Here is a 26,147-nt window from a genome sequence, read left to right on the forward strand (position 1 = left end):
AAGATCCTTTTTTTTCAATGGTTTTAGTTTTTATCTTTCAGAACTCCGAGAACACATTTGGTTTCACCTTCTTAACATCTCCATTACTATAAAGCAAGTTAAATCAGTGAGGTTTAGAGAAGTCAGAAAAAGAGGGTTTACCTCACGTTATGCACTACATTTATTATTTGCTCTACCATAAATCTGTGGAAAAAAACATGTTCATGGAACATGGTGTTTATCCAGGTCAGATAAAGAAAATATGAGCACTCCACAGACAAGAAAGCAATTTATTAGTGTAAATATTAGTGTAAGTATCTGACATGTAGTAGAGTTTAACAAAAGACGTGTTTAAAATGTTTTCCGTTAAATGAGTGATGTACCAGATTTAGTTTCTGATCATGGTGTTGTCTTTACTCAATAAATGATGTGAAAAGGTCTAAGCTGAGACTCATGGTGACCACATAGGACAGCAGAGACTGTACATAGGAAATAAAGAGTCTTACTGTTTATTATTTAAAAATGAAACAAGCAGAACAATGATGACCTTCTACCACAGACTATCACAGGTACTAATTTCTCAGCAGTCACCAGGTCCACTGTGTCCTACAACTATGGTTTCACACGACCTTTGGACAATTACAAAAATATGCTCTCAACCAACCCCACACAGTCTACATACACTATTAATTATTCCAGCGTTTGTAATAAGACTAACAGGTGCTGGGTATTCAGTCAAAAAATGTGGTGCACACACAGTTTTACTATTTCCATTAGACACATTTTTTAAAACACTTTGGGTGCCAACAGTAACCGAAAGAAAAAGGGTTTGCCACTCCACTGGCCCAAGACTCATATTTTTCAACCAAGCATAACCAATCTCATTTGTTTAACAAATTTATAACTTCTTTTTTATTTAATCACTTTTTTTCTGTCAGTGAAACTCTTGAGATTAATAAATGAAATCTGCAAAAACTAAATCTGTATTCGGATGGCTGAGGACAAGCTGTGAAAAATATTTAGATTTTTTTTATATATTGCAAACTTAAACAAAACTAACAATTTTAGATGGAATTTGAAGCATCTGTTTATTTTACCAAAACTCTGGTAGTTTGTTTGTTTGTTTGTTTGCACTGGCAGTGTCTGTACAAGTAGGCAGTAGGCAGCATCATCATAAACGTTTATATCATAAGCGTTCCTCACCAACTGTTACCGTAGACAGCATTGTTCAAGGTGCAATTGAGTGTGCAAGGCTGAACTCATAGCTAATAAAACGGGGGTAACATTCATCAAATGTAACAGTAGACAGCGAAACAATGTTGTCATCATCATCTTTGATGATGTCATACTGTAAGGTAATAATATATCTGCGTAAGATTGGAACAGCATGAGGAGCGGGCAGTGTTTGATACCCTCTAGTTTTTGATTAAAACAGACAATGGATCCCAGTAGAACAATCTTTACACTTAATCTGCATCATGATGCAGGGTGTATAATGACTTGTATAATGCTCCAAACGTCTAATCAGGAAGTCACAATGTGTGTCAGAGCTAAACCTAAATTAGGTTGGCTTATGCTACATTGCAGTGACGTGTATCTTAGGAGTGAATCATTACCACTGTAGGCATTTTCTGTCTAAAATCAACTGTTAAAACTCTGTTACTACACAGAGTTGACCTCAAATGGACTGAAATGCTGCTATGCAAGCACGACATCCCTAAAATATTAACCAAGTAAGAGTGTTTTGTAGACCGATGCAATATACCCACTTATCAGGTTACTGTAAGTACAAAAGTATTTTTTTTTTCAAATAAAAGAAGTCCTTTACTTAATAAAAATAAGTGATGGCATACCTTTGTCATTAAAATTCTGATTGTTTAAAATATTTTATTAATAAATACTTGGCACTGTTTAGTATGATAGGCTTTTGTTTATAACTTTATGACTTCTTTGGATTGGATGATTTATGAGTTACAAGAGGATCAGATTACATTTCAGCATTCATTTAATTTAAGAATCAAAACCTTAATTTTTTTTAATACATCAAGCTGCATTTCTGTTGTCGTTGTATTTCACAAACTTTGTGATAGCGTGTGGGAAGTAGAAGTTAGAGTTCTCCTCCCCTAGGTTAACACAAATCATCTCTGGCTTTCTCAGCTAGACATTTCATGCATTTTGTCAAACAGAGTTTTAGGAAGTGACGTTGTTGCACACTAGCAGGAAATGAAGAGTTTCTTTGAATATGTGTAACTCTAGAGAACAAGAATTTGTAGCACAGAAAAGTTTTTTTTCTAAAAAAACAACCCTTCATTTGATTTAAAAGTTGGGGATAAAAGTGTACGGTTGCAGTACCGGATGGTTTTATAAGACTTGGATACCTCTGAGATATAAGGTAAGTATTAACCAGCATTAAAATCCTTAACCATTTACTCATTTGTTAATAGTCAAATGCATCCCATTTCTGTGAAATTAAGTTAAAGTACTGTTAATTTTATACTAACCAGACATTTAGTGTGTTATTTTTTACAATTCTTCATTGATACTAATGAATAACAACAGCAAAGTGTAAATAGCATATGTTAAGATGTAAAAAAGTTAATAATAAAAATATATCTGTTCAAAAGTTAGTATTTTTTCTTTCTTAATTTCTCTTATAATCTGTGTATAAAGGTTTGCTTTTTTATATATAGTCTGAACATCTTTTGGTCTCTGTTCGTTGTATTTATCAGACCCCCACAGCCCACACAACACATTTTTCTTAACATACCTGTGAACGTTCTTGAAGCTGCTTTATATTTCCCTTGTCATGTTTTTTTTTTCTTTTTTATTGTTTTATACTAGATAGATGAGGAGGGACACGTACACAAAAATAACCCTAGAATCATAAGGTCCGTGCATTAGACAGAGTAAATATTGCACATTTAGGAATTTGCCTATTGATGTCACCTTCATAGTTTGCCTAGATCTCTATCGATTTGTACCCTGCCAACAGGACATTTACCCAAGTTTAAACAAGAACAATGCCTCTGTTCATGCTTCAAATAAAGGTCCAGTTTTTGAGTTTCATATCAACAATCTAGCTTCTGGGTTTATAGTACAGAATGAGTCTTATTGTAGTATGTTATTTAGGGATGTGGCATCTGTGGGTGTTATCTGTCCAAGTAGCTGAAGATATCTGGAAATAAACAGAATATGCTTTTACAAGTTGGCAGATGTACTCATATCTTCTACAATTTCTTCTGCAGCAAATCCTGGATGCTCCGTCATGTGCTCAGTGTTAATTGTGCACACTAGCGAGGCCCAAGACTGGGCCTCATACCTAAAGCTCATCCTGGAATCATCACAGTATTTCCCCCAGGATTCTATTTCTTTCTATCTCATGGATGATGAACATTCATTGCAAGATGAAGACTATTTAATTTTTAGTGCCAGCCAGTGCATCTTGCTGTTGCTCTCAGTATCATTTGTAGATATTCAAAGTAAGCCAGGGGTGCGGAACGCCTTGAAGAAGTTTCTTTATCCCCCGAGTAAAATCGTCGCATTTTTGTGTGGCATCACTGAAAGCGATGTCTTAATGGACTGTTTTGAACACTGGAATACTTGGAGAAAGCTTGATTCAGAGGATGAGCCAGGCCTGTATGTCTCCACAGTGTGTGATGTTATTGAGGAAGGTATGTATTATTTTTCTTAATTAAGAAAAAAAATCTAGCATTCTTAAGTTTTTTTTTTTTTTTTTTTGGTTTTGTCCCCTCAGAAAAAGAATGTATGGTAGCTAGAACTAATAACCATCCAACTATTCTAAGAACTCTTGAGGAATCTTTTTTCCAAGTGGGTAGTATTTGTCCTCAAGGTTGTACAGATTTTAGTCAAGCTGATTTTGCCATCGTTAGTCAGAAAAAAACAATACTCTTAAATTTATTAGGTTTTGAAAGACTTTATAATCTGAGAATCTGTTTCCTCAAAGAAAACATTGCCCATCTTGAGGATGAAGTGACGACAGATGATAGATTCCCATCACCAATAGGAAGTATGGATCTGCCTGATCCAGAGGAACTTCAACAGCTCCCTCCTGATCAGTTCTACTTACCAGAGGAAGATGTGGATGTTTCAGATGGAACCTTGACTCAGCCTAGGAGTCTGTCTGATTCAGAAGAACACAAAGCATACCTTACTGTCCAACCTAACAGAATACTCTGTGGGGTAAGTATTCGGGACAGTTTTTTAAGGCATTGACAAAATCAAACTTTTAATCCTTAAATGTCAAAACAGCACGTTATTTATTTCTAACAACTTCTCCTCAGGATTGTCTGTGCTGCACACAGTAGCGGCAACACTGAGATCACACTTCTTTTTTTTATTCTGTGATATGCACTTGCACTTTTTCAAGCTTGTTACATACGCCTACTGTATATAAAAATATGTTCTGTGTGAAGATCGCTCCATTTGTTGGTTTCATATAATATTGACATGAAAATGTCCTCTGTACATTTCTAGACCCAAGTGGATATTTATGTCATTTTGGTAAGCAAGTTGGACATTCAAGACAGTATTGAAGTGGAATTTCACTGTGAACGTTCAACAAAACGCGTGTCAGGAACTGCTGTGAACGAATATATTGTTACAGTTCAGTCACCTGGTGGGTTTCAGATTTGAGTGTGGAACTTCTTCTTTTTAGTTCCTCTGTAACTTTTCACTTTTTGTATAATTTGCATATTATTTCTGGTACTTATCTGTGCTTACACTTTGAAAACTGAACTCATGCAACTGCAGCTGGAACTGGGTGAAATGAGATAGTACATTACTTAACTCTTTTCTGAGGTTTTGTCAGTATTTTTAGATCATATAAGGGATTTATTGAAAGGATTTCATATATTCTCGCTATGAAATCCGGTTGTAGCAAGAAGCTATGAAATCCTTTCATAGCGATAAGATCTAAAAGAATTTCTTAGGGAAAAAGCTAAAGTTAATCATCAGAATTAAATGCAACATTTTGGCCATAATATGTGCATTAGGAAATTAGAAGTGGGTATTATTACATCTTGCATATCTGTAGTGCTTAAATGTTTATGCAACATAATGCATACAGTAGATTTTATTCTAACGCTATAGAGTTGTGATCCTTCCAGATATGCCAACTGGTGAAGTTACTCTCCATCTTTATAGTAATGGGTCAATTTTATGTTCAACAACTGTTACGTACTACACAGAAATGGAGGAAATAAGCAATTATCTTGAGAAAGTAATGGACCCTGTACATTTTATGTGTCAGGTAATTACTTTACACTCTAATGTATTTATCTGCTCAGTTAAGATAAACGAGATAAAATAACCTATTAATAATCCCAAGGGAAACTGCACAGCTAAACACATTTTATTTACAGTAATACAAAATTACAATTTTATATACAGTAAAACACTTCAAGCTATACAGTTTGTTTCTAATTCTTAAAGTTTTTTCACTTTTGCATACAGTATAATAATCTCTTATTGATGAGATAAATGTTGAATTGATTTGTTTTCCAGGCGTTCAGTATTACATCAAATGCATCAGAGGCACTGGATACATTGCTTACAGATTCTCTTAAAAAACAGATGCCTCCAAATGGACTAAAATCATTTGGAATTAATCAGCTTGAAGAGGAGAATACAAGTAAGCCCCTCTTCTTTTTTGTTTAATTTGCATATTTACCATGTCCCCTCTGCAAATGGAATAGCCATCAGATATTCACAGAGAAACCAAATGATTAAACATCGAAACCTGCTCTGTTTGGACATTTAGATCAACGGGATATGGAACTCCCAACATTACTTCACTTCTCAGCAAAGTATGGCTTAAAAAAGTTGACTAGCACATTGTTGCAATGTCCCGGAGCCCTTCAGGCCTACAGCATAGCAAATAAGCATGGGGATTATCCTAATACACTGGCCGAGAGAAATGGTTTTCCCGATTTGAGACAGTTCATGGATGACTATGTTGTAAGTGCACAGCAGTCTTTGTACACATTTAAGCATTTTTTTTTTTACATTAATAGAGGAACATAGCTGTTTTTAACATGACTCATAAAATGTGGTTGTCCTCTACGCTTATACTGTTCTGAAGTACTCTATATCCTTTAGCAACATATAAAGTATTACCCTGACACATTATCATAATCAGCAGCACACTTTTCATCAAGCAAACATATTGTATTTATTTTATTTAATCAAATAAATTTTTGATGTCAGTGTGAGTTGTGTTAAAGCTTTTGGTATTGTGAAACCATGCAGGAAACCATAGACTTGGTCAAGTCTCACATGGAAGAATCCATGGAAACTCCAGTAGATGAGGACATTTATGAGCCGATGGCGAATGCGTCACAAAATTTTGTTGCCAAGTTTTCTCTGCAGGAAGACATATACGAGTCCATGATGCAACTCAATCCTGACATGGAGTTGTGTAAGTTTATAAGAGCTGTGTGTAATGTGTAACATTAGGCGTCATAAGAATTGATAAAATACACTATGCTCAGATACAGTACATTATAGGAACTAAGGAGCTAGTAATCTGTCAGTTTATTGCAATAACAAATTAATGCAGCATTTCAGACGAAGCTTCTGTGACTACAAAATACATGAATAAAATGCATTGTGTGATTCTTTTCTTGCTAGATGAGGACTTGGGCAGTTTGAACAGTTCTTTCAACGAGTCTCAATCAGAAGAAGCTGTGTTGAGAAAGTTTTTTGAAGGTGAAAGGACATACATATAACTAACTAACTAACTAGTCCTGGTCTGAATGATCTAAAATGTTTTACTAGTAAAATTTCTTGCTCAGTGTTATATTTTATTTTTATTTAATATATTTAATTTGAAAGTTATGATATTTTTATTAGCATTTTTAGTCTTAAAAGCTATATATAAAGCATAATTGGTGTGCATGTTGAATATTGTACTGTAAATATCAATGTGAATATCTTGCTATGAAGAAAAAGGCTTCCCCAGGACCTGATAGTAAATTTTAACACACATTTTATATTATATTTGAATGAATTATTATAGTAGTAGTTTTAGTATTATACCATATTTGCAGTTGTAAATAATGTAATATTACTACTGACTGGATTATTATCATTATAAAATGTATTGATCATGTGTGCAGGATGTTGGCACTTATGCATTATCTAAGATTAGTCTTATATAATAAACATTTAAATTTAAATGGTAATGTTTTCTTTTAGCAAATGCAAAGACGCGTTTTGAGTCGGAAGAAGAGGCCGTAAACGATGCATGCTCTGAGAGAAGATACAGTGAGACGGAAGAGGAAACCACAGGAGACAACATGGAAAACTATGAGGAGGACGACGATGAGGACCCGTATAAACTCTGCTATCCAGATGAAATTTATGACACCATAGATAACGAGGAAAGCATTTCGCCTGCAGTTATGAATCGTCCGCCAGCCCCAATACCTCGAACATGTACCACCTCCGAGCCTGAGGAATGCAAGACCTATATTTCAACAGGTAGCACCCAAAAATGTACCACAAATGCTGTGTGCTCTATATTTTATGTTATTTTCGGTGTCTTTGGTGTAAGCAAAATTTTCCATCAAAATATGAAACTATTTGATTTAACAGATTGTGTCTGATCTGTGCGCTGTGCTTTAAATCTGATAAACATCAAACCATTAAAAAAAATATATATATTAATATTTGATGTGTGTTTTTACATGTTTTTGCAGTTTTCTCCTCCAAGAACTCGTTGTATTCAGAAACCACTCCACAAGGTATTAGTTTAAAAATTGTTTAGCACGTTTTAACATTTTAACCACTTTCTCAAAAAACTTTTGTACAAAACAGTTGTAAAGTGGAATAAAAGTGTAATCCGCCATGTTCTCGCTAACACTAGTGAGGCCTGTGCCTGATCGAACACTTAGCATTGCACACGACCCCTATGCTGGTATGAAGACCCCGGGTCAGAGGCAGCTTATTTCCCTGCAGGAGAGGGTAAAGGTGGGCGCGCTCACCGTGGAGGAGGCGGTGCAGGAGTTTAAGGCCTGGCAGTTTGACCAGGAGAAACGATCGCAGTCTGTCCGCTTCCAGCAGGTATTGAAATAATAAGAACACTGTGCACTACAGACACCATGAGCTACACATTCTAAACTAAGTAAACTAATGTACATGTTTGTGTGTGTCTCTGTGTGTGTGTGTCTGTGTGTGTGTTTAAACATGTATAGGAAAATTTACAAAAATTACGAGAAAGCATCATCCGTCGAAAAAAAGACAAAGGAAAAGGAAGTGCAAAAGCTTTAGGTATGATCTTTATTTCACATAGAATTTTAAAGGAGTAACAAGTGGAAGTGGTTGTTTATTTATTATTTGCAGTGGACTTTATTTGGCAGCTTCCTTAGTTCCCTTCTTTAAGCTCACTTCACTAGGATACTTCCTCATACTGAGTTTACTATGAAACTTTTGTATACTTTATTAGGTGCCTTATTTTTTTTGTTCTCTATCAGCTTTCTGTTTTCCTACATGACAGGATGTCGTCTTCATGTACGATTCACAAGGAACCTTTCTATTTCTTCTTTCTTCTTAATTAATGCTTCACTTGATCCCTTCTAAGTGCCTCTTTATTAGGATTGTTTATTCAGTAAATGTCAAATTTCTTGTTAGGACCTTTCTAACCCTATGTCATTTTCTGTGTGACCCTTCTACATGCCTTCTTTATTAGGACCCTTTTATATGCCCACCTTCCCATGACCATGCTGTGTACCTGCTTTTCTATAACAATTTTTTTCCAATTTATTTTTTATTGAACACTTTATCGATCAAGACATACAATATATATTTTTTGACTTTTCTTTGAAGTAGACATAAAAAACAACAACACCCTTAAAGAGTAAAAGTGAAAGTAGATGAGAAAAGACAGAGAGACACACACACACACACACACACACACACACACACACACACACTAGGCACACACAACCACAACCACACACATACACACTCAAGCACGCGTGCATGCACACACACACACACACACACACACACATTGGATAAAAATCATCAATCACATTGGGCAGAATAATTTAAGAAACATATTACATCATTAATAAATGTAAGCATTAGACAGATGCTCCTATCCAGAATCGCAGGTGGCCACACTTTAACTTTACTTTTGAACTGTTGAACTATTTGACAATTTTCAACTGTTTTTATCTTCAGTTTTGTTAGCGCTCAAACTTTTTACACAATATTCACCCATCTTTATCTGCTGTGTCACTTTGTTTGCTTCCTGTTTCTCTTTTAATCAGATCTAGATATAACTGCTCCAATGCAGAGGAACCTGCGCTGGGGAGCTCATATGAACGTTGAGTGTTCGGTGTATGAACCAGCTCCTAGATCCGTCTCCCAACCTCCCCCTTTAAACAGAACACCTCAGAGGGGAACCTGGCATACAGGAAGTGCATCCAGTACATCTAGTTAGTAACACCACATCACATTTTTTATTCATACATTTTGTATACTTTATTCTTTCTAATCTCACTACTGGTATATGCTGCTAAAAGGTACACTTACATCCTTTAAAATGTTGTGCTGTGGTCAGCATGACCCCTGTGTAGAAAATAGGTGTGTAATAACACAGGAAATGCTGTTTTGGATATACAGTATTCTACACATAATTAATACACAAACTTGTACTTAACACTATCTGAATTTACTCTCTCAATATTTTCTGCTCAGCAATAGTTCTACAATTGTCTTCTATCATAGGAAAAAAGAAATAGCATATCATACATAGTATAATATTGTTTTACAGACTTTATTTTTCCCAGTCTAAGTTATAGCTAGCATGACTTTTTTGAGAACTTGTTCCAAAAATTGTTAATTTCACATAGCATCACATAACATAATTTTTCATAATGCTAATGCCATTTTTTGTTTTTTGTAAACATGCATACCCATTTATATTTTTAGGATTTTTTTATATAAAAAAATACACATTTGCTAATAAACTATTTCATGCCCTTTTATGTAGTGTCTATAACTACATTTAAATCTTTTAATGATCTTATTTGTCAGTCAGATGAAACTTGCCTAATTAAGATTTGGCATGAAAAGACATAAACCTGAAAATGTATATTATTCTAAAATGCTAAACTGGTAAGATATTGCAACCTGAATTTGACATGGTTACGGACACTACAGAGAAAATCCTTAATTTTAAATGAATTTTGAATGCTTTCATTCAATTTTTATAGGTCATATGCTTCTAGAAGCTTACACCAATTTTAGTGTTGATACTCATAAAGAAATATGAATCATTTGCATTTGAAATTATTATTGTTTGAAGCGAGACAGTATAATGCTGTATGAAAAAAGCGCACATAAAAAAATAATCTCTCCAAAATGGCTGAAGATAGCAACTTGAATTTTTAGGGAAGCAAGATCGGTCACTTCCACGTTGCATAAACTTCAGAAGTATAGCTTCTTTAGCACACACATTTTTTGTATTATATTTATAACTTAAAAAAAATTATTAGCACCAATACCGAATAGCTATAGAAATATAATATGGTGTTTGCTTTACACATTTTCATGGTTATCTGTGATCTAAACAGGCAGTGGCAGCAACAGACTGAGCACGTTAAGTACCGTCAGTAACAGCAGTGGAGCAGAATGCGAGCTTGAGGTGAACACAGTCTCTCTGTCATGTTTTAGAATATTAGTATTCTAATGTATTAGAATGTTTCTAAGACCAAATTAAATAAAACATAACAAATATAGTACATAATATATAGTACATAATGAACAAATCCAGAATTTGTAGAATGAACTTCTTTCATGTCATGTGACCATTAAGTCAGGCATCCTATAAGTTTATCTTTCTGGATGTAGGAATCTCAGGACAGTGGTCCTCCTCCACCCCGTCCACCCCGGCCTGCAGCTGAAACTCCACCCACACTTCCTCCTCCAAGAATCCCGCCTCGTCTGCCCGACCGGTATGCAATTTTTTCATCTCTGTGTTTCATTCATGAATTTATAACATTGTTGAATATGAGTTACTCTGGTTTCCTCCAACAGTCCAAAGACATGGAGTCTAGGTTAAATGCCATTTTTCAAATTGCCCGTAGTGTGTGATTGGGTGTGCGAGTGTGTGTGTGTTTGCTCCCTGAAATGTGTTGGCATCCCATCCAGGGTGTACCCTGCATAAACCTGTGGAAGAAAATTGCTATATGGATGGATTTATAGAATATGAGGGATAAAGATCCCAATGGGCACGGAACAGACTGCATGATGTCTTCAGGATCATTTAAACTAGAGATGTATTGGCGATGTCTTATTCCCCTTCATGGTCACTTTAAGACTTTCAAATAAATTTCAAGCCTTATATTAAAATTGCTGGCCTTAAATGATCTTTAGGGCTTCCTTATGTTGTAATAAGTCATATCTAAAAAGGCTAGTAGTCATGCCTGTTGGTATGATTCATTTAATAGACTCAGTTTTCTACATAATATTTTCTTAAAAACTCCACCCAAAGACAGATTATGAACAATTTGACTCAAATCAGTGAGGGGAAATTTACAAAAGTAACAGTTTTTCATAGGTTCAAATACATGTAGCATTTCTTTTTTATTTTATTTTATAAACCACCTGGGCTGCAATATGCAGTCAGGAAGTTACAGAAAGAAACCCATGCAAAAACAAGTTCCTCAATGCGGACCTGAATGTGTAAACACGAAGACTAGACAGCGATGATAAGACAGAAATGGTGAATAAATATTACTGTATTTACCGTTCGCTGTTAGAATGTTATTTTAACCACCAATGATCTGTTTTACTGTAATTTAACGATAAAGGTTGTATACACTGTGCGCTTGACAGATGTGACAGGAAGCACTGTGTAGTGAAGAGAAGGTTAAAATGTTTCTATGTGTGGCAAACCATAATTAGCATCTGACGCTCTTCCACCCACAAACCTAGCTATACGAAACTGTACACTGAAATCTTTTCCACACTGCTATCAATGATAAACTAATTCTAATGTTGTATATTCTATACTTCCTGTTGTTTGTGTAAAGATCTTCTTTATGTTTGATTGGTAATAGGAACAAGATGTTGAGCTTTAAAATGAACTTACTGTAGTCATACTGTAATAAACATTCAATAGTGAGGTCATAATATGAAAAAGAAAGAGAAAAAGAAGAAAGAAAAAAATTAGTTAAAATTTTTTTTAAATACAGTTTTAATACAGATGGTATTAATAACCGTTCTGTGTCAGAAGTAGAATTTGGATTAAAAAATAAGGCCAGAAAAACATTACTTTAGAACTGACAGGAACTATAGTGAGGCCATAACTGCTAATAGTGGTAAGAGTGGGAATCTGATGATAACATACAGGAAGTCAGTTCTATATTTAAAATGCCTGAACTGAGAAACTGCTTTTTCATCTTAATTTTAAAAGTATCAATAAAAAAAGACGAAAAAAAAGTATCTTTAAAAAAGACGAAAGCACTTATAATGTATAATATAGACATATAAAACATGACGTAAAACATATACGTCAAATAAGGTTTGAAAGTAATGGATTTAGGGCAGCACGGTGGTGTAGTGATTAGCACTATCGCTGTTTGCATGTTCTCCCAGTGCTTGGTGGGTTTCCTCCGGGACTTCGGTTTCCTCCCACAGTCCAAAGACATGCAGATTAGGCCTATTGCATTTACATTTACATTTAGGCATTTGGCAGACGATCTTATCCAGAGCGACTTACAAAAAGTGCTTTGAAGTTTACATCATTGGATACATACTTACACTGGGTTAACAAGTGCCATTAGTCCAACACAACTGGGAAGAGTTTTTATTTATTTATTTATTTATTTTTTAATTGGCATTTTCAAATTGCCCATAGTGTGTGAATATGTGTGTGAGTGATTGTATGTGTGTGCCCTGCGATGGATTGGCACCCTGTCCAGGGTGTACCCCGCCTCGCGCCCTAAGCCTCCTGGGATGGGCTCCAGGCCCCCCGCGACCCTGAATAGAGGATAAAGCGGTATAGACGATGAGTGAGTGAGTAAGTAATGGATTTAATATAGTACACTAAAAAGTACAATAAAATCCCCAGTGTTGGCTTAATGCTTTCAAGACCATATGAGTCCAAGTGGACGTATATTAACACTATATGGTGTTAATTCAGTGCACTAAAGGTTAACATTGAGGACTTTTGCTGTGTATGTAAAATTATGTTGAGGGTACATCAGCAATATAAAAGAAATAACAATACACATCCACATTTTATTAATTGATATTAAACACAAAGATGATGATTGTGCACAGATGTACTTGCTCCTTATTAAGAAACTACTGAACTATTAAACCTGGGTGATTTTAAACTTTTCTTAAATATTATAGCATTAAAATTTATTTTAAACTCACACTCCAACTATCAAAATTGTATTATGGTTTATGGTATCTTAGGTGGTTTATTCTCTGAGCTTTTGATTGTGTACAGAGAAATACTGGCCATTATCTTCTCCACTTTAAACATAAATCATACCTTTTATAGTATATAATGAAGTTACAGTATAATTTATATCAGAAACTGTCACGTTGGTTTTAGTTTTTAGCTTAACATAATTTTTAATAATTAAGATTAATAATCATCTGTAATACTATTTTGTTTTGTTTTTACTGAGTGAAAAAGATTTTAGAATTTTTTGCCTAATATGTGGCAAAAATGGTTTGTTGTATTTATTGCTGAATTAAATTATCCTACTTTTTTTTAGACCAAGGTATATTTATTTGCTAAGATAAGATACAATTCGAAGATATCATACAGTTGAGAAAAGTTTAGCATCCTCTTCTACTAGTGTACAATGTACATCTATTAGAAATATTGAAAGCATTATCTTTTAAGTTCAACATTTTCTTTTAAAGATTAATTCACCATGAACAGTTGTGATGCCTCAGTGCAAAATGCTTTTCCAAAAGGGTTAAGAGGTCAGATACCTCTTTTTACTTCCAAGCCTTCGAGGCTGGGCGCATTGAGCAAGTTGCTTTGCATACAAGTATCTGATAAATGACTAAATTTATACCACTTTATCTACAGGTTTCAAGAGAGCATGCTAAATGAGCGTTATGTATCAAGTCCAGCTCGTCGATCCAGCCATGTGCCCCCTCACAGACCCATCCCTCCACCTCCTATGACACGACGACCATGGTGATCACTTCTTACATGTGACTCATGCTTACTAAAGGCTCACTTTCACCCAACTTTTGGAACTCAAACGTGGGAAAGACATAATTTCATAATGAAGAAGGATAAAGCCTGCCATCTGGTGGCCGTGGTTTTAATTGACAGCTTACAGGACTGCTGCAATCAAGGACCTGGGTTTGTGGTGCTCAGAAAGGTCTTGGTGTTCCTTTTGACTTTTGTTATTGTTCTTGGATAGCACAATTTATAAAAAAAATCCGACCAGTGTAAAATAACTGTAATTACCTCAATCACTATTATTACTAAATTGATAGTAATTACTCATTTGGTCTTAACATTGATTATTGTTTCTGCTTTGTTTAAATTATAACCTAGTAGCTTTAGTTTAGTAAACTAGGAGCTTTAGGATTTTAGAACTTTTGAGTTATTTACAGTTTTATAAACAGTATCTAATTCTTTAATCTAGTCACATCAGCACATTTCTCACATCATAAAAACTTACTGGTTTTGTTTTTTTAAATAACGGTCCTGTATTAACCTTTCACTTCTTACAGAAGTTTTTCTGTCTCTACGACATGTTAACTGGACAGGGAACTGAGCATGAACTGAAAATGACACTGATGATTGTAACAAATGAAAGCAGATTTAAGGTTATTGTTCACCTGCTAGTCTGTGCTAGAACTTCTTTCTAATTCACTGAACACAGTTTTAAACTTAAAGCTTTTCTTTTATTAAAGAAAAATATGAACAGTATAAAGGAGAGATAGTACACATTGTTTTTCCAAGGTATTAAATATGTACAAACAACTCTATGCTATTTTACAAAGCTCCTCACATGTTCTTTGAATGGCTAATGGTCCTAGACCAGGAACCCCGTGTTGTAGAGATCTACAACAAACATTTTAAGGATTTCCCCCAGAGACACAAAGGCTCTTTAGGGGTGGAATGAGATTTGCAGTGAAAATCTGTCTGCCTCTGCCAAAAAGTTATAAAACGTGTCATAGTTGGATCTTCTAGGAGGACAATGATCTCGAACATTTTCATGGACTTCCCATGACCTAACTTAAACCCCAGTAAAGGTCTGGGGGGTTGGCTGAAGACATCCACAAGACAGAAATCAAGAGACTCTGGAAAGATTTTACATGGAGAAGCATTCTCAAATACTGTTCTCTTTATTTTTACATCAAGAAATATAGCAAAAGACTCAGTTATGGTATGTTGGCAGTAGAAACCTACACAAAAAAATAAAAGCAGTGAAATATTACACGTGGCTTTGTTTGTTGTTTTTATTTCCTTAGAATTAGTTTACTAATATAAAGGATTATATTATCTTCATAGTTCCAGTGTGAGATTAAGCTCATAAAAAAAAGAAAAAAAATTCACTTTTATATCCTGACTATGTGCCTTGACCTGACTAAATGAAGCAATCCCAGATCATAACAGTGTCTCCACAGACTTGTACAGTGGGCATTCGACATTATGGGTGCATTGCTTTTTATGCTTCTCTTCTTATCCTGATGTCCCCATCACTGTAGGATTGGGTCAGATCACATATCCTAATTGAATTGCTGCAAAGTCTAACCCTTATGCCATTATTTTTTTTCATAAACATCATTAATTAAGTGGAAACTATTTGTTTTTCTTATGGCCACACAGCTGTATTTATCACATTGTGCATATGGAAATACTTTTTCTGCTGTCAATATTTGTAAAGGTGCTTACTAGGTGTTTAAGTGATCTCCATTCATGATTTTTCTGACCACATATAACGTATACTGTATACAGTAATGTGCAAAAGCCTTAGCCACATGCAAATAACTGCTGTAGAGCAAGAGTATTTTTAAATAATGTTTCTACATTAAAAAATAATACTATAAAATCAATAAACAGTAATAAATGAAGCAGGCCAATAACTGTTGTGGATCCCTTTTGCTTTGAATATACAGTAGTCTCAGCAACAATTTATGCAGTTTAGAAAGAAATTAGCTGCTTAGTTTTACCGAACATCCTGCAGAACTAGCCTCAGTCCTTTTAAGGACTTTTTCGCAGCTTCTTCTTTTTTTTTTATGCATACAAAAACCCATGCAAGTTTTTTTTTTTAAAGTGATCTTTTACATAATATGCTGCTTTTTTCTGGCCTGCAGATAATAATATTTTTGTACAGTACTGTATATGTATGGCACAGGCATCAAAACTATGAAATAACACATGGTGTGGTCAAGCCAAGACTTTCTTAAAACAATGTAATATGCAAATGAAAGAAGCTGATGATCAAAAGAGATTTGCTGAGCTTGCATGGATACAGAGCACTGTGGCTATATCCATCACTACATGTAGGCTGCAAAGCTTTGTAGCCATGTCAACACCCATTCTTTTGTTAGACCTGTTTGAACAAGACCATGTCCATCATCCCATCCCTCTCCAAAGCGACTGAGAAGAGCAGTACCAGAATCAGGATGAGGAGGAAATATAAGAAAATGGATTTGACTCCCGCAAAGGGAGTTAGGTTTTTGTCACTGAACTTTTTGTAGTTCTAGTGAGGAACTAGGGTGCCATAATGATAATTATGAAGATACCATAACCAAGTTTAATGCATAAATTCTTAATTGTGTAAATGCTCATTCTACTGTTCATAATACACTCACACTCATTCATTTCCAGTAACTGCTTTATTATGGTCAGAGTCATGGTAGATCCAAAATTTCAGAAAAACTGGGTGTAAGACAAGAATACACACTATTCAGGCTGTGGTCTGCTTTTCTGATAAATAAGAATAATTAATATACCAGTAATCTCACGTTTTTTCCCTTACAGTGGGCGTGGCTGTACTCATCACTCAACAGGGCCAATCAATGTGATAGTTTACCATGTACAGTACATAGTGTGGAAAAAATGGAAACAAAAATGTGACACAGCATGGCTTAGTCCAAGAAAAGGAAAGTAGACAATAAAAAAAAAAAAATCCAAGATGAATGAACAGATCATTGTTTATTCTCCAATCGAGAGGATTAAAACCTGTTTGTCACATATGTTCCAAAACCATGGCATTAATAAAAAGCAGTAATGGGAAGTGCAACTATGAGATAGAGCAAACATATCTGCAGCAATCCGAGGTGAGGCCCTGTAAAATACCAGAACAGAGATCCTGGTATAACAGAGCAAGTCCTTTCTCACTCATTTACAGTTCAGCAGTTTGCAAATGAAGATTCATTTAAGACTGATTAAAGATTGTTTGTATTCCATCCAAATACAAGAAAATATACAATGCCAATGCCATCAAAGTTCAATTTGTGCACATGCTTAATTGAGACACTGAAACCTGACAATAAATATTATTAAAATGCTATGGAAATTTCAAAAAATGCCTTTTTTTTTCAGCGTAGAATGATTACAAATACGGAGATCTGAATTCTAACACAAGCATACAATTTGTACCTTGGCTCGAAAAAGATTTTATGGAAGGATCTTTTTAAATTTTAATTCAGTACACCTGCACTAGATGAATACAAAGGGCAATTAATCTAAGCCAGTCCACAGGCATGGGGATTCCATGTGAACACAGAAAGGACAAACTGAAACTGCAGTCATGTGTTAACCTGAGCTCTGGATCAAAACAGGGACCTTGAAACTGTGAGTAGGGCAACGAACCCGCTGCCAACCTGTACAACGTTTTTGGGGAAATTTTGGGTGATTATTTATCACTGAGGATTTAACACTAATCAGTGGATATTGCTTACATGATATACACATATATTTTAATCACATAACCCTAATTAATGCACAGTTTCCCATTTCGCTTGTATTACCCTCGACCAATACAAAAAAATAAAAGTAATTATCCCCCTGAATTGAAGTGGGTAAATTAGATGAGAGAAAAAAACATGGGGCATGGGGGTAGTTCAGGACCAGGGTTGAGGGAATGGGGTCTAAAATAATACAGCTGCCTTTAAGTTCTAACTCTGAGTGCTCGTTCAGCACTGGGCTTTTTTTTTTTTTTTATCCACGTGCCTGATTTTGCGCTATTCTCCGCCCCATTTGCCCCGCCCACCCCAGCCCTGGATAGATAGAGGGATCAGAGAGTTTTATGGTAATGAGCGCGGGCCAAAGCTGCTGCGCCGAGCGCGAGGGCTCATTGGAAACTGCGTCGTCACCACGGAAACCTGGACTGCTTCCGCGTGAAGGTAAGCGCGCGCTGCACGTACGGTGCTGAACGTTATAGGAAAAGATGCCGCGGTTGTGTCCCAAATTGCTCTTTACTGCCTATATGAGTAGACTATTCTCACAGTGACAGCGAGGAGACATTAGAGATTGACCCTCCAGGCTGCTGTGTCCGCTGCGGTCAAATTTGCGGCACTGGCAAAGTGAGTTACTTTAGTGCTTTAGTGCACACAGCGCAATAAACATCCTGGCTCAACAATACTGCAGGAGGAATCGACTCTTTTAAACGTACTGACATGTGGAGTTAAAAGTGCTGCAAGCTCGAGTGTGAAACTGTCATCAGGACCGTGTGTGTGTGTGTAGAGAGAGAATTTTAGGATCTGTCATTAGTATTCCGCAGAATAAGAAAGGCGTAAAAATTATTTCTCATGCAGCTCACAGCACCTTCATAATAAACCAAGCACCTGGAGAAGGTTTTTATTTTGTTGTATTAATTTATTATAAGCATAATTTCTTCTGATCCGAGAAGCCTTTGCTTATGTGGGCCAGTGCGCATTCTGGATAAGCAAAAAATAAAAAAAATAAAATGTACACTTGTGTTAAACCTGATCTTGATTTAGACATTAAATCTATAGATTTTTTTCTAGTATCTGAGCTGCACTAATGTCATTCATTTAATGCGGAGCAAGCAGGTGGTGCGGTGGCTTAGTGGTCAGCACTGTGGCCTCCAGGGTCCGGGTTCGATTCCTGCCTCGGATCTGTGTGCATGGAGCTTGCATGTTCTCCCCCTACTTGATGGGGTTCCTTCATGTACTCTGGGCTCCAACAGTCACAAGACATCCTGATTAAGTGTCCCGTAGTGTTTTCATGAGCATGTGTATTTGTGTGTGCCCTGCGATGGATTGACACCCCGTGTACCGACACGTCTTGCCCTAAGTCTCCTGTGATAGGCTGTATACAGGATAAAGTGATATAGGTGGTCCAGTGCTAGGTTTCTTGCCTGTTATATGGATAGTCCGGGTTCGATTCCCAGCCAGTGCCCAAACCCCAGCCACTGCATGCAGTGCCGGTCCCAAGGCTGGATAAAATGGAAGGGTGGCGTCAGGAAGGGCATCCAACTTAAAACCTGTGCCGAGCTTGTGTGCGGACCGGGTGGTCTGCTGTGACGACGCATTGCTGAAAGACCAACAACAACAGACGATGAGTGAGGGGGTGAGTAAGATTAGGGGAGCATTCAGTATGTGCTTATAAGGCCAAATGGAGCTGGTGTGTCCACTGGATTAACAATTTTAAAGTCTTCTCAAGCAAGGTGTGAAGGGAAAGAAAGTTAGTCTAAACTAAAATATGAATGAACTCAGCAGCCTTCACACGTGCTTTTCTTAATCAATGTGTCCTCATCACTTACTCTTTTAAATAAATAATGTGTTGACTGGATTACTCTTGTACATTTGGGAGCAAACAGGCCAGCATCTAGTAGATACAGTAGCAAGATCCATTTCATTCATTCATTCATTCATTCATTTATCTTCAGAAAGCACTTAATCCAGGTCAGGCTTGCTGTGGGTCCAAACCTTATCCCGAGAACACTGGGTACAAGGCAGAAATATTTCCTTTATAATAAGCTAGTCCATAACAGCGCATCTTTCTCTCTCTCTCTCTCTCTCTCTCTCTCTCTCTCTCTCTCTTACACACACACACACACACACACACACACACACACACACACACACACACACATTTATCTTGGGACAATTAAACATAGCCAATCCACATGCATTTTTGGCATAAACCTGAAAGAAAGCCTGTGTAGACACAGCAGGGAGAACATGTGAAACTCACATACACGTACAGAGAGTAATCTGATCTTAAAATTAAACTAGGTACCCTGAAGCTGTAAGCCATTGAGCTGCACCATCAAGCCGCCATCATCTAACCCATCACTAAATATTTTATTGTTTGCCGATAAATCTTAGACCTTTCTAATCAGGGATGCAATAGGAAGGGAGGGATTTTATTTATATGTTTTTTTAGGGAAATTAAGTTGAGATTAACTATTATAGCACTTTAAAAGTGCCATAGTAATTTAGAATAATAACCAATAATTATGTTTTGGAAAATTAGTCAATGAGATGTTAGTGTTATTACATCATAAAATACTAGAGCCTATCATACTGGAAGGAGGGTTGGTGGCATTTCCAATTTGCAAAGAATCTGTATTTCTTCATGAAGATGAAAATATTCAATATTTTTTTCAATACGACTTACAATTTCTAGCCTACATTCTCAGTTAAGTATTTTTTGGGGGTAAGGAGAAATCAATTTATTCCTGTGATCCAAAAGATAGAAATATTGCAAGATGCAGTGCAATCAAAATATGTAGTAGTGTAATTGCAGAGCTGTGGTTTGATTATTTCATTCAGCCTTAGTCAATATTAGGTGCACCAAACGTGTGGATAATCAACAAAAGCAATCTAAAAAAGATGCTGTGAAGCAAATGGTAAAAAAAAAAAGTCAGGTCAGAGGTGAAAGCCAATCTGCCAGCTCTGAAGTTGAGCACCACTTCAGCCTGATTGCTTCTGAAGGCTTTGCTTCTGCATATTAAACATGTAAACTGAGCAGTGTTTCAACCACTATGGCTTATAAGGTTATATTTAAAAACTGTTTTTTAGGTGTCTTTCAGACATGCTGTGGATATTTTGATGTAATGTTTCATGAGGGATGATGGTAAAGTCAAACAAACTAAAGTTCATTCAAAGAAAGGAGAGACGTAGGATGTTTTCTGTTCAGCAGGGAACAGGCTTTAAGCAGATGATGGCTAGAAATGATTACACTGACCTGCAGCTTGACTGTTCTGGAAAGTAAAAAACTCAAAGAATATGTTGACATATACAGTACAACAAATATAAGGCTGAAAATTAAAACAAAGAGGTTAAGCCACTATATCATTGTAAATTGATGAGAGATTTTTTTTGAATAATGAATAATGACCTTTAATGAATAAAGTCAAGTTTTTTAAAGATGCAATATGAGGGGGGAAAAATTATCGCTGGTATATGTTTACAGTGGTATGTTATTGTTCTATAATTCTGTGTATTTTATAAGACTAATTTTATTATAAAATTCAATAAGATTATAAAGAGACATGTTTTGCTAACTATACAGATAATTTTTGAAAAACTTTTTTTTAACAGGCAAATGAAATACAGTATGTTTAACACTGACCTACAGTATAGTTGAGGCAGCACAGCATTAAAGTAGGTAGTGTTGCCACCTTAGAGCTCTAGGGATGGTGGATCAATCCTGAGCTCAGGTTACTGTCTGTGTGAAGTTGGCATGTCTGACGTGTCTGAGTTTGGCTTGTTGTCCATTTGTTTTATGTCAGTTTCCCAAAAAACACAGATGGGTTTCTTCAAACTCCCCAAGGTGTGAATGAATGTGTGAATGTTCTGCACGTTGTCCTATGCTAGACATGGTTAATTCAAAAGCACTCTTATCAAACCATGATAAGCAGAAAAAACATCTCACATTGCACACCATTTCAAACCTTAAGGTTGATGGACTAAAACTGTACAACAGGTTCTAATCCGGTCAGACAAGAACAGGAATTTGAGGTTACAATGGACATAGACTTACCGGAACTGGACAGTTGAAGACTTTTAAATAAAAATTGAATGCAATGTTTATTCGATGTTCAATTGATCAGGTTTTTGAGCTTGTGTCCTTTGTGTCTGCAGAGAGCTTTATTTATATAATTTTAATAGTTTGATAAATCTACTTATAATATGAATAAGCAGGTCTTCTTAAAAAATGGCTGGTAAGGTTATTATAATAGTAATGAAAAATAGCTGCCTCCTAAGATTAAGGTTTTTTACATCTCATTTCACATCTGTTATGATATTCACCTTTGTGCTAAACAGGAAGCTCTCATATTTGGCTGTTGTCACGTTGCTTATGTTTTTTCACAGAATAGAGTGAAAGACATTCAGACATTTTGTCTTAGACCCAAAGAAAATGTCGAGTATGTGTATATGTTTATGGACCTTATAAAAGAGATGGAGCCAGCTAAAAGTAAATTCTGACATTTGGGTAAAATTATAAAGCTAGACTACAGTATCTGAATCGCAGCATCCCTATTCTGCTGAATAATTTGTGCTGCTGGTAAATTTTTTATAACTGTTGTGTAGAGTCATGTTACTGGTGTGCAGAGCAGTGAGCAGGCAGCGGAAAGTCTTGTGAAACACAGGTACGATGAGCTGTCTTTAAAAAATCAACAAATTTCAGTCCTTGGGTAATGATGTGTTTTATAGATGTCTTATAGGTGGCAAACATTGAGATGATGATTTAAACTTTTTTTCTTTCCTTTTATAAAGATAATAATGTGAGATTGCCAGCGTATTAAATCTGTCTCCACCACAGCTGATTTTTAGTGCTTCGACTGCATTTCAATATCCTGACTCTACCCCTAAATTCAGCACATTGTTACTATAAAATAACTGAAGATTCGTTATCTGATTTGGACAGTTGAAAATAATGTTTCAAATGTACAGTACAGTTGTAAAACACTGATATTATCTAAAGTAACGTTTTATGCTTATATTTTTTCCAACATTAAGAGGGTTGCGTCAGGAGGACATTCGGCGTAAAACCTGTGCCAAGCTGTTGTGCGGATTGATGGTTTGCTGTGGCAACCCCTTGGCGGGAGCCAAGTCTAGAGGCTAAAGTCTAACAACAACATAAAAAAATGTTTTTTTATACAGGCAGAACCAAACACCACAATTCCATCTGATTGCATTAGAGTTTTCTTCATGCATTTACAGTATGTTGATTAAACCTAATCACATGTAAGTCCCCACATCTACATATCCACATCATAGCTGATTTACATTTAGTTATGCCCTTTAACTATGGCAAAGATCACAGATCTCAATAATAGATCACTGCTACATAATGGCTTTCACATACATACTGTAAAATTACTCTTCCATTTACAGGGTGCCTTTTCTCATGCCCATCTTAATTTGTGCATTTGATTTTGATAACTTTTTTTTAAGTAATTAATATCAAACAATCTTTTTTTCATACCATATTAATAATTCATGTGTGTAAGTGGGCTTAACCTTGAAAGCATGATCCATATATAAGATTGCTGCAGTTAATGCAAATTATATTATCTGAAGACAATATTCAAGAGCTCTCATAGGACTCTAATGTGTTCCTGAATCCAATTGGATTTTCATAAATATCACATTTTAGCTTCTTTTTTTTTTTGGTCATCGTTTACTAATAAATTTGTAGCTGATATATCATTCAGAGAAGGGTCTGGTAATTGCATGTATACTTTGCTACAAACGCACTCCAGCAGGGAAATGATTGAGGACTTTCCTGCCAGATGTTTCAACCATGAACACCTGACTCACTCTGTCCATATTATGTTACCCCAGATTGCCTAGCAACCCTGCATCCTCCGTCTTCCCTCTCACCTTCCTTCACCCCCATTGGTTGCAAAATGTATGATAGTGGTGTTCAAAGTGTTTGTGTGTATGTGTCTGTGTTTGTGGGCGTGTATGTGTGTGTTTGTGAGCTGGGGCTATCAGGGTTTTCAAGGTTTTATTAGCACACAGCAATGTGCTAATAAATTAGGATAAACAAGGGTATGAACAAACAATTTACGGTTCTATTTAAATTGTGCTGACAGATTTCTCTTGTCACTTCTTGCTTGCATGGCAGCTTGTTGAGCAGCAGGAATGAAGAGGGTGAGAATGTTTTGGCTGGGGAGACCTCTCCTTAAATATGCACATCACATAAATATTATTCAGGCTTAACCATTAAAGTGAATCTTTGTGATCACAAATCACAAAACTATATAGATATATCTTATCATACATTCCATACATGTATCAATGATTGATTTACAGCAAGCAGGTTTATAGTAGCCCTACGACAGCCCTGCTGGCTCACTAGTATCTGTGCACCTACTGTATCTGACACATTTGTGTTATCATTTTTTTAAAAAGCACCCAGCATTACTCAACAGTGAACTTTGGAGACTTCTGTCATGGTGTTATGCAGGACTCCATTATGGAAACACTTGAAATGGCTGGATTATCAGAGAGCTGTTTTTAGGTGTGACAGAACAGTCCGCATCCCCCGAGGAAATTATCAGGCTTCAGTCGCATAACTGACGGCTCTGAAACAGTTGTCACAGTCTGGCTTCCATGAATAAGTAGTGACACCTTCCCCCTGAGCGTGCGAGCATTGTAATATAACAATCAGGCTACATGACTAAAAGAGGTATAATGGTAGTGGTATGATCGGATTATAATCAGAAGCATTTTGTCCGGATGAGTAATGGAGTAATGAAGTAAGGGAAAAATAACTTTTTTTTGCCTTCATTTGAGCCCAGCTTAAATCAATTAGTCCCATTTACAAGATGTAGTGAATATTTCTAGCACTGAGGCTAAACAATTATCACCACAGTGTAATAGTCATCACTCTGAGTGCAAAAAATATTTATAGACTGTGACATGCTCCATGTGGATACCCCTTCAGGGCACATAGCACAAGACCTAGAAAATACAATTGCATAAACTGTATATGGGGTTATAAAAGTATGCAGCTTTTTTTTAATTATCAAAACAGAAACTATGAGTTATCTATAAGCCAACAATACAGGTGGTGTGACTTAGATAGGTGTAGAGATAGGAGTATGCTATGTGTCACGTGATTTTTCTCAAGGTAACAATAAACTCCATGAAATGCGTTTACTAAATACTTTGAGTGATTGTCTCAAGCCATAGACTTTTTATTTCTGAACATTCCACAGACAGAATACATTAGATACAGTTCCCATTGTTTATAGGCCTACTTGTCCTTGAGTTATTGAGGTTTGGACATTTGAATAAAACACATAATTTTCCAGTAACCAGTCAAGCAGAGACTAATAACTGTAAAACTCAATAATAAATGAATTACCTTCATATTGGGGAGTTGTGTCTTCTAACACTTTAACACAATGAAAAAGTATTGGCTCTTGCCTATGCTCTACAGACCCCTGGGTGTCTTTGGGTTACATTCTGAGATTCACTCGTCTAAATGACTATTTTGTTGAAATCCCGAAATTGCCAAATATACCTAAATAGATTTTTTTCAAGTATTCTTTTAATTAACTTTTGCACCCTCTTTATCATCTTGCGTTCAGTTACATTTATATTTGTTGTTTAAAGTTGTCAAATTTTTTAGTAGAAACTTATTCAGTATTTTTAATATAAAACCAAAATTGTGTTTGTGGCTTGATGGCTTTGTTTGTTTGCGCAGGTAGCTCAGTCACAGTCGTGTCACTGCTGTTTATGTCTTACTGCGAACATGCCATGTAACAGTAGGCAGCGTCCTCACTGAATGTAAAAATATGGAGCGTTGTCTACAATAAAAACTGCATATACACTGATTAGCCATAACATTAAGGCCAATTTTTTTGTAGGTTCCACTCACGCTGCCAGGGCAGCTGAGTCCTGTGGTGTCTGGCACCAGGACGTTGGCAGCATCTGCATGGTGCAGACTTTTTCTAGCGCATCCCATGGGTGCTCAATCAAATTTTGATTTGGGAAATTTGGAGGCCAGTTTAGTGGCCTTGTCCTTTTTGCTTGCTGGGCCCCTTTGGGGCAGGCTGTGATGCACTGAGTGCCTTTCTATTGTAGCCAACATTGATCTTTTTGGCGATTTGTGCTGCACCGACTTTTTGTGGGATCAGACCGGGCAGGCTAGTATTTACTCCTCCAGGCATAAATGAGTCTTAGGTAACCATGATTTTGCCGTTATTTTG

At 36.1% G+C, this 26,147-nt stretch overlaps 2 protein-coding genes across 5 annotated transcripts in view; both read left to right on the forward strand.

Moving 5' to 3' along the window:
* Positions 1-2,174: 2,174 nt before the first annotated feature.
* Positions 2,175-15,428, forward strand: pik3ap1 (phosphoinositide-3-kinase adaptor protein 1). The gene is made up of 17 exons (XM_053503060.1): positions 2,175-2,371; positions 3,225-3,650; positions 3,944-4,179; positions 4,474-4,615; positions 5,106-5,248; positions 5,503-5,629; positions 5,759-5,955; positions 6,247-6,415; positions 6,628-6,705; positions 7,195-7,479; positions 7,698-7,742; positions 7,865-8,061; positions 8,193-8,268; positions 9,273-9,440; positions 10,581-10,651; positions 10,858-10,961; positions 14,066-15,428. The coding sequence occupies exons 2-17, from the start codon at positions 3,245-3,247 to the stop codon at positions 14,178-14,180; spliced, it is 2,559 nt and encodes an 852-aa protein (XP_053359035.1). The 5' UTR covers positions 2,175-2,371; positions 3,225-3,244; the 3' UTR covers positions 14,181-15,428.
* A 2,821-nt stretch (positions 15,429-18,249) lies between these two features.
* The window catches only part of LOC128529510 (sorbin and SH3 domain-containing protein 1), a 54,389-nt gene continuing 46,491 nt past the window's right edge, over positions 18,250-26,147 (forward strand). For all 4 annotated transcript variants that reach the window (XM_053503052.1, XM_053503055.1, XM_053503057.1 and 1 more), the window contains exon 1: positions 18,250-18,351. The gene's annotated coding sequence lies outside the window, so the exon portion shown is untranslated. The remainder of the gene's footprint in view (positions 18,352-26,147) is intronic.

Source organism: Clarias gariepinus, chromosome 8 (assembly GCF_024256425.1).
Source record: "Clarias gariepinus isolate MV-2021 ecotype Netherlands chromosome 8, CGAR_prim_01v2, whole genome shotgun sequence".
Classification (NCBI taxonomy): Eukaryota; Metazoa; Chordata; class Actinopteri; order Siluriformes; family Clariidae; genus Clarias; species Clarias gariepinus.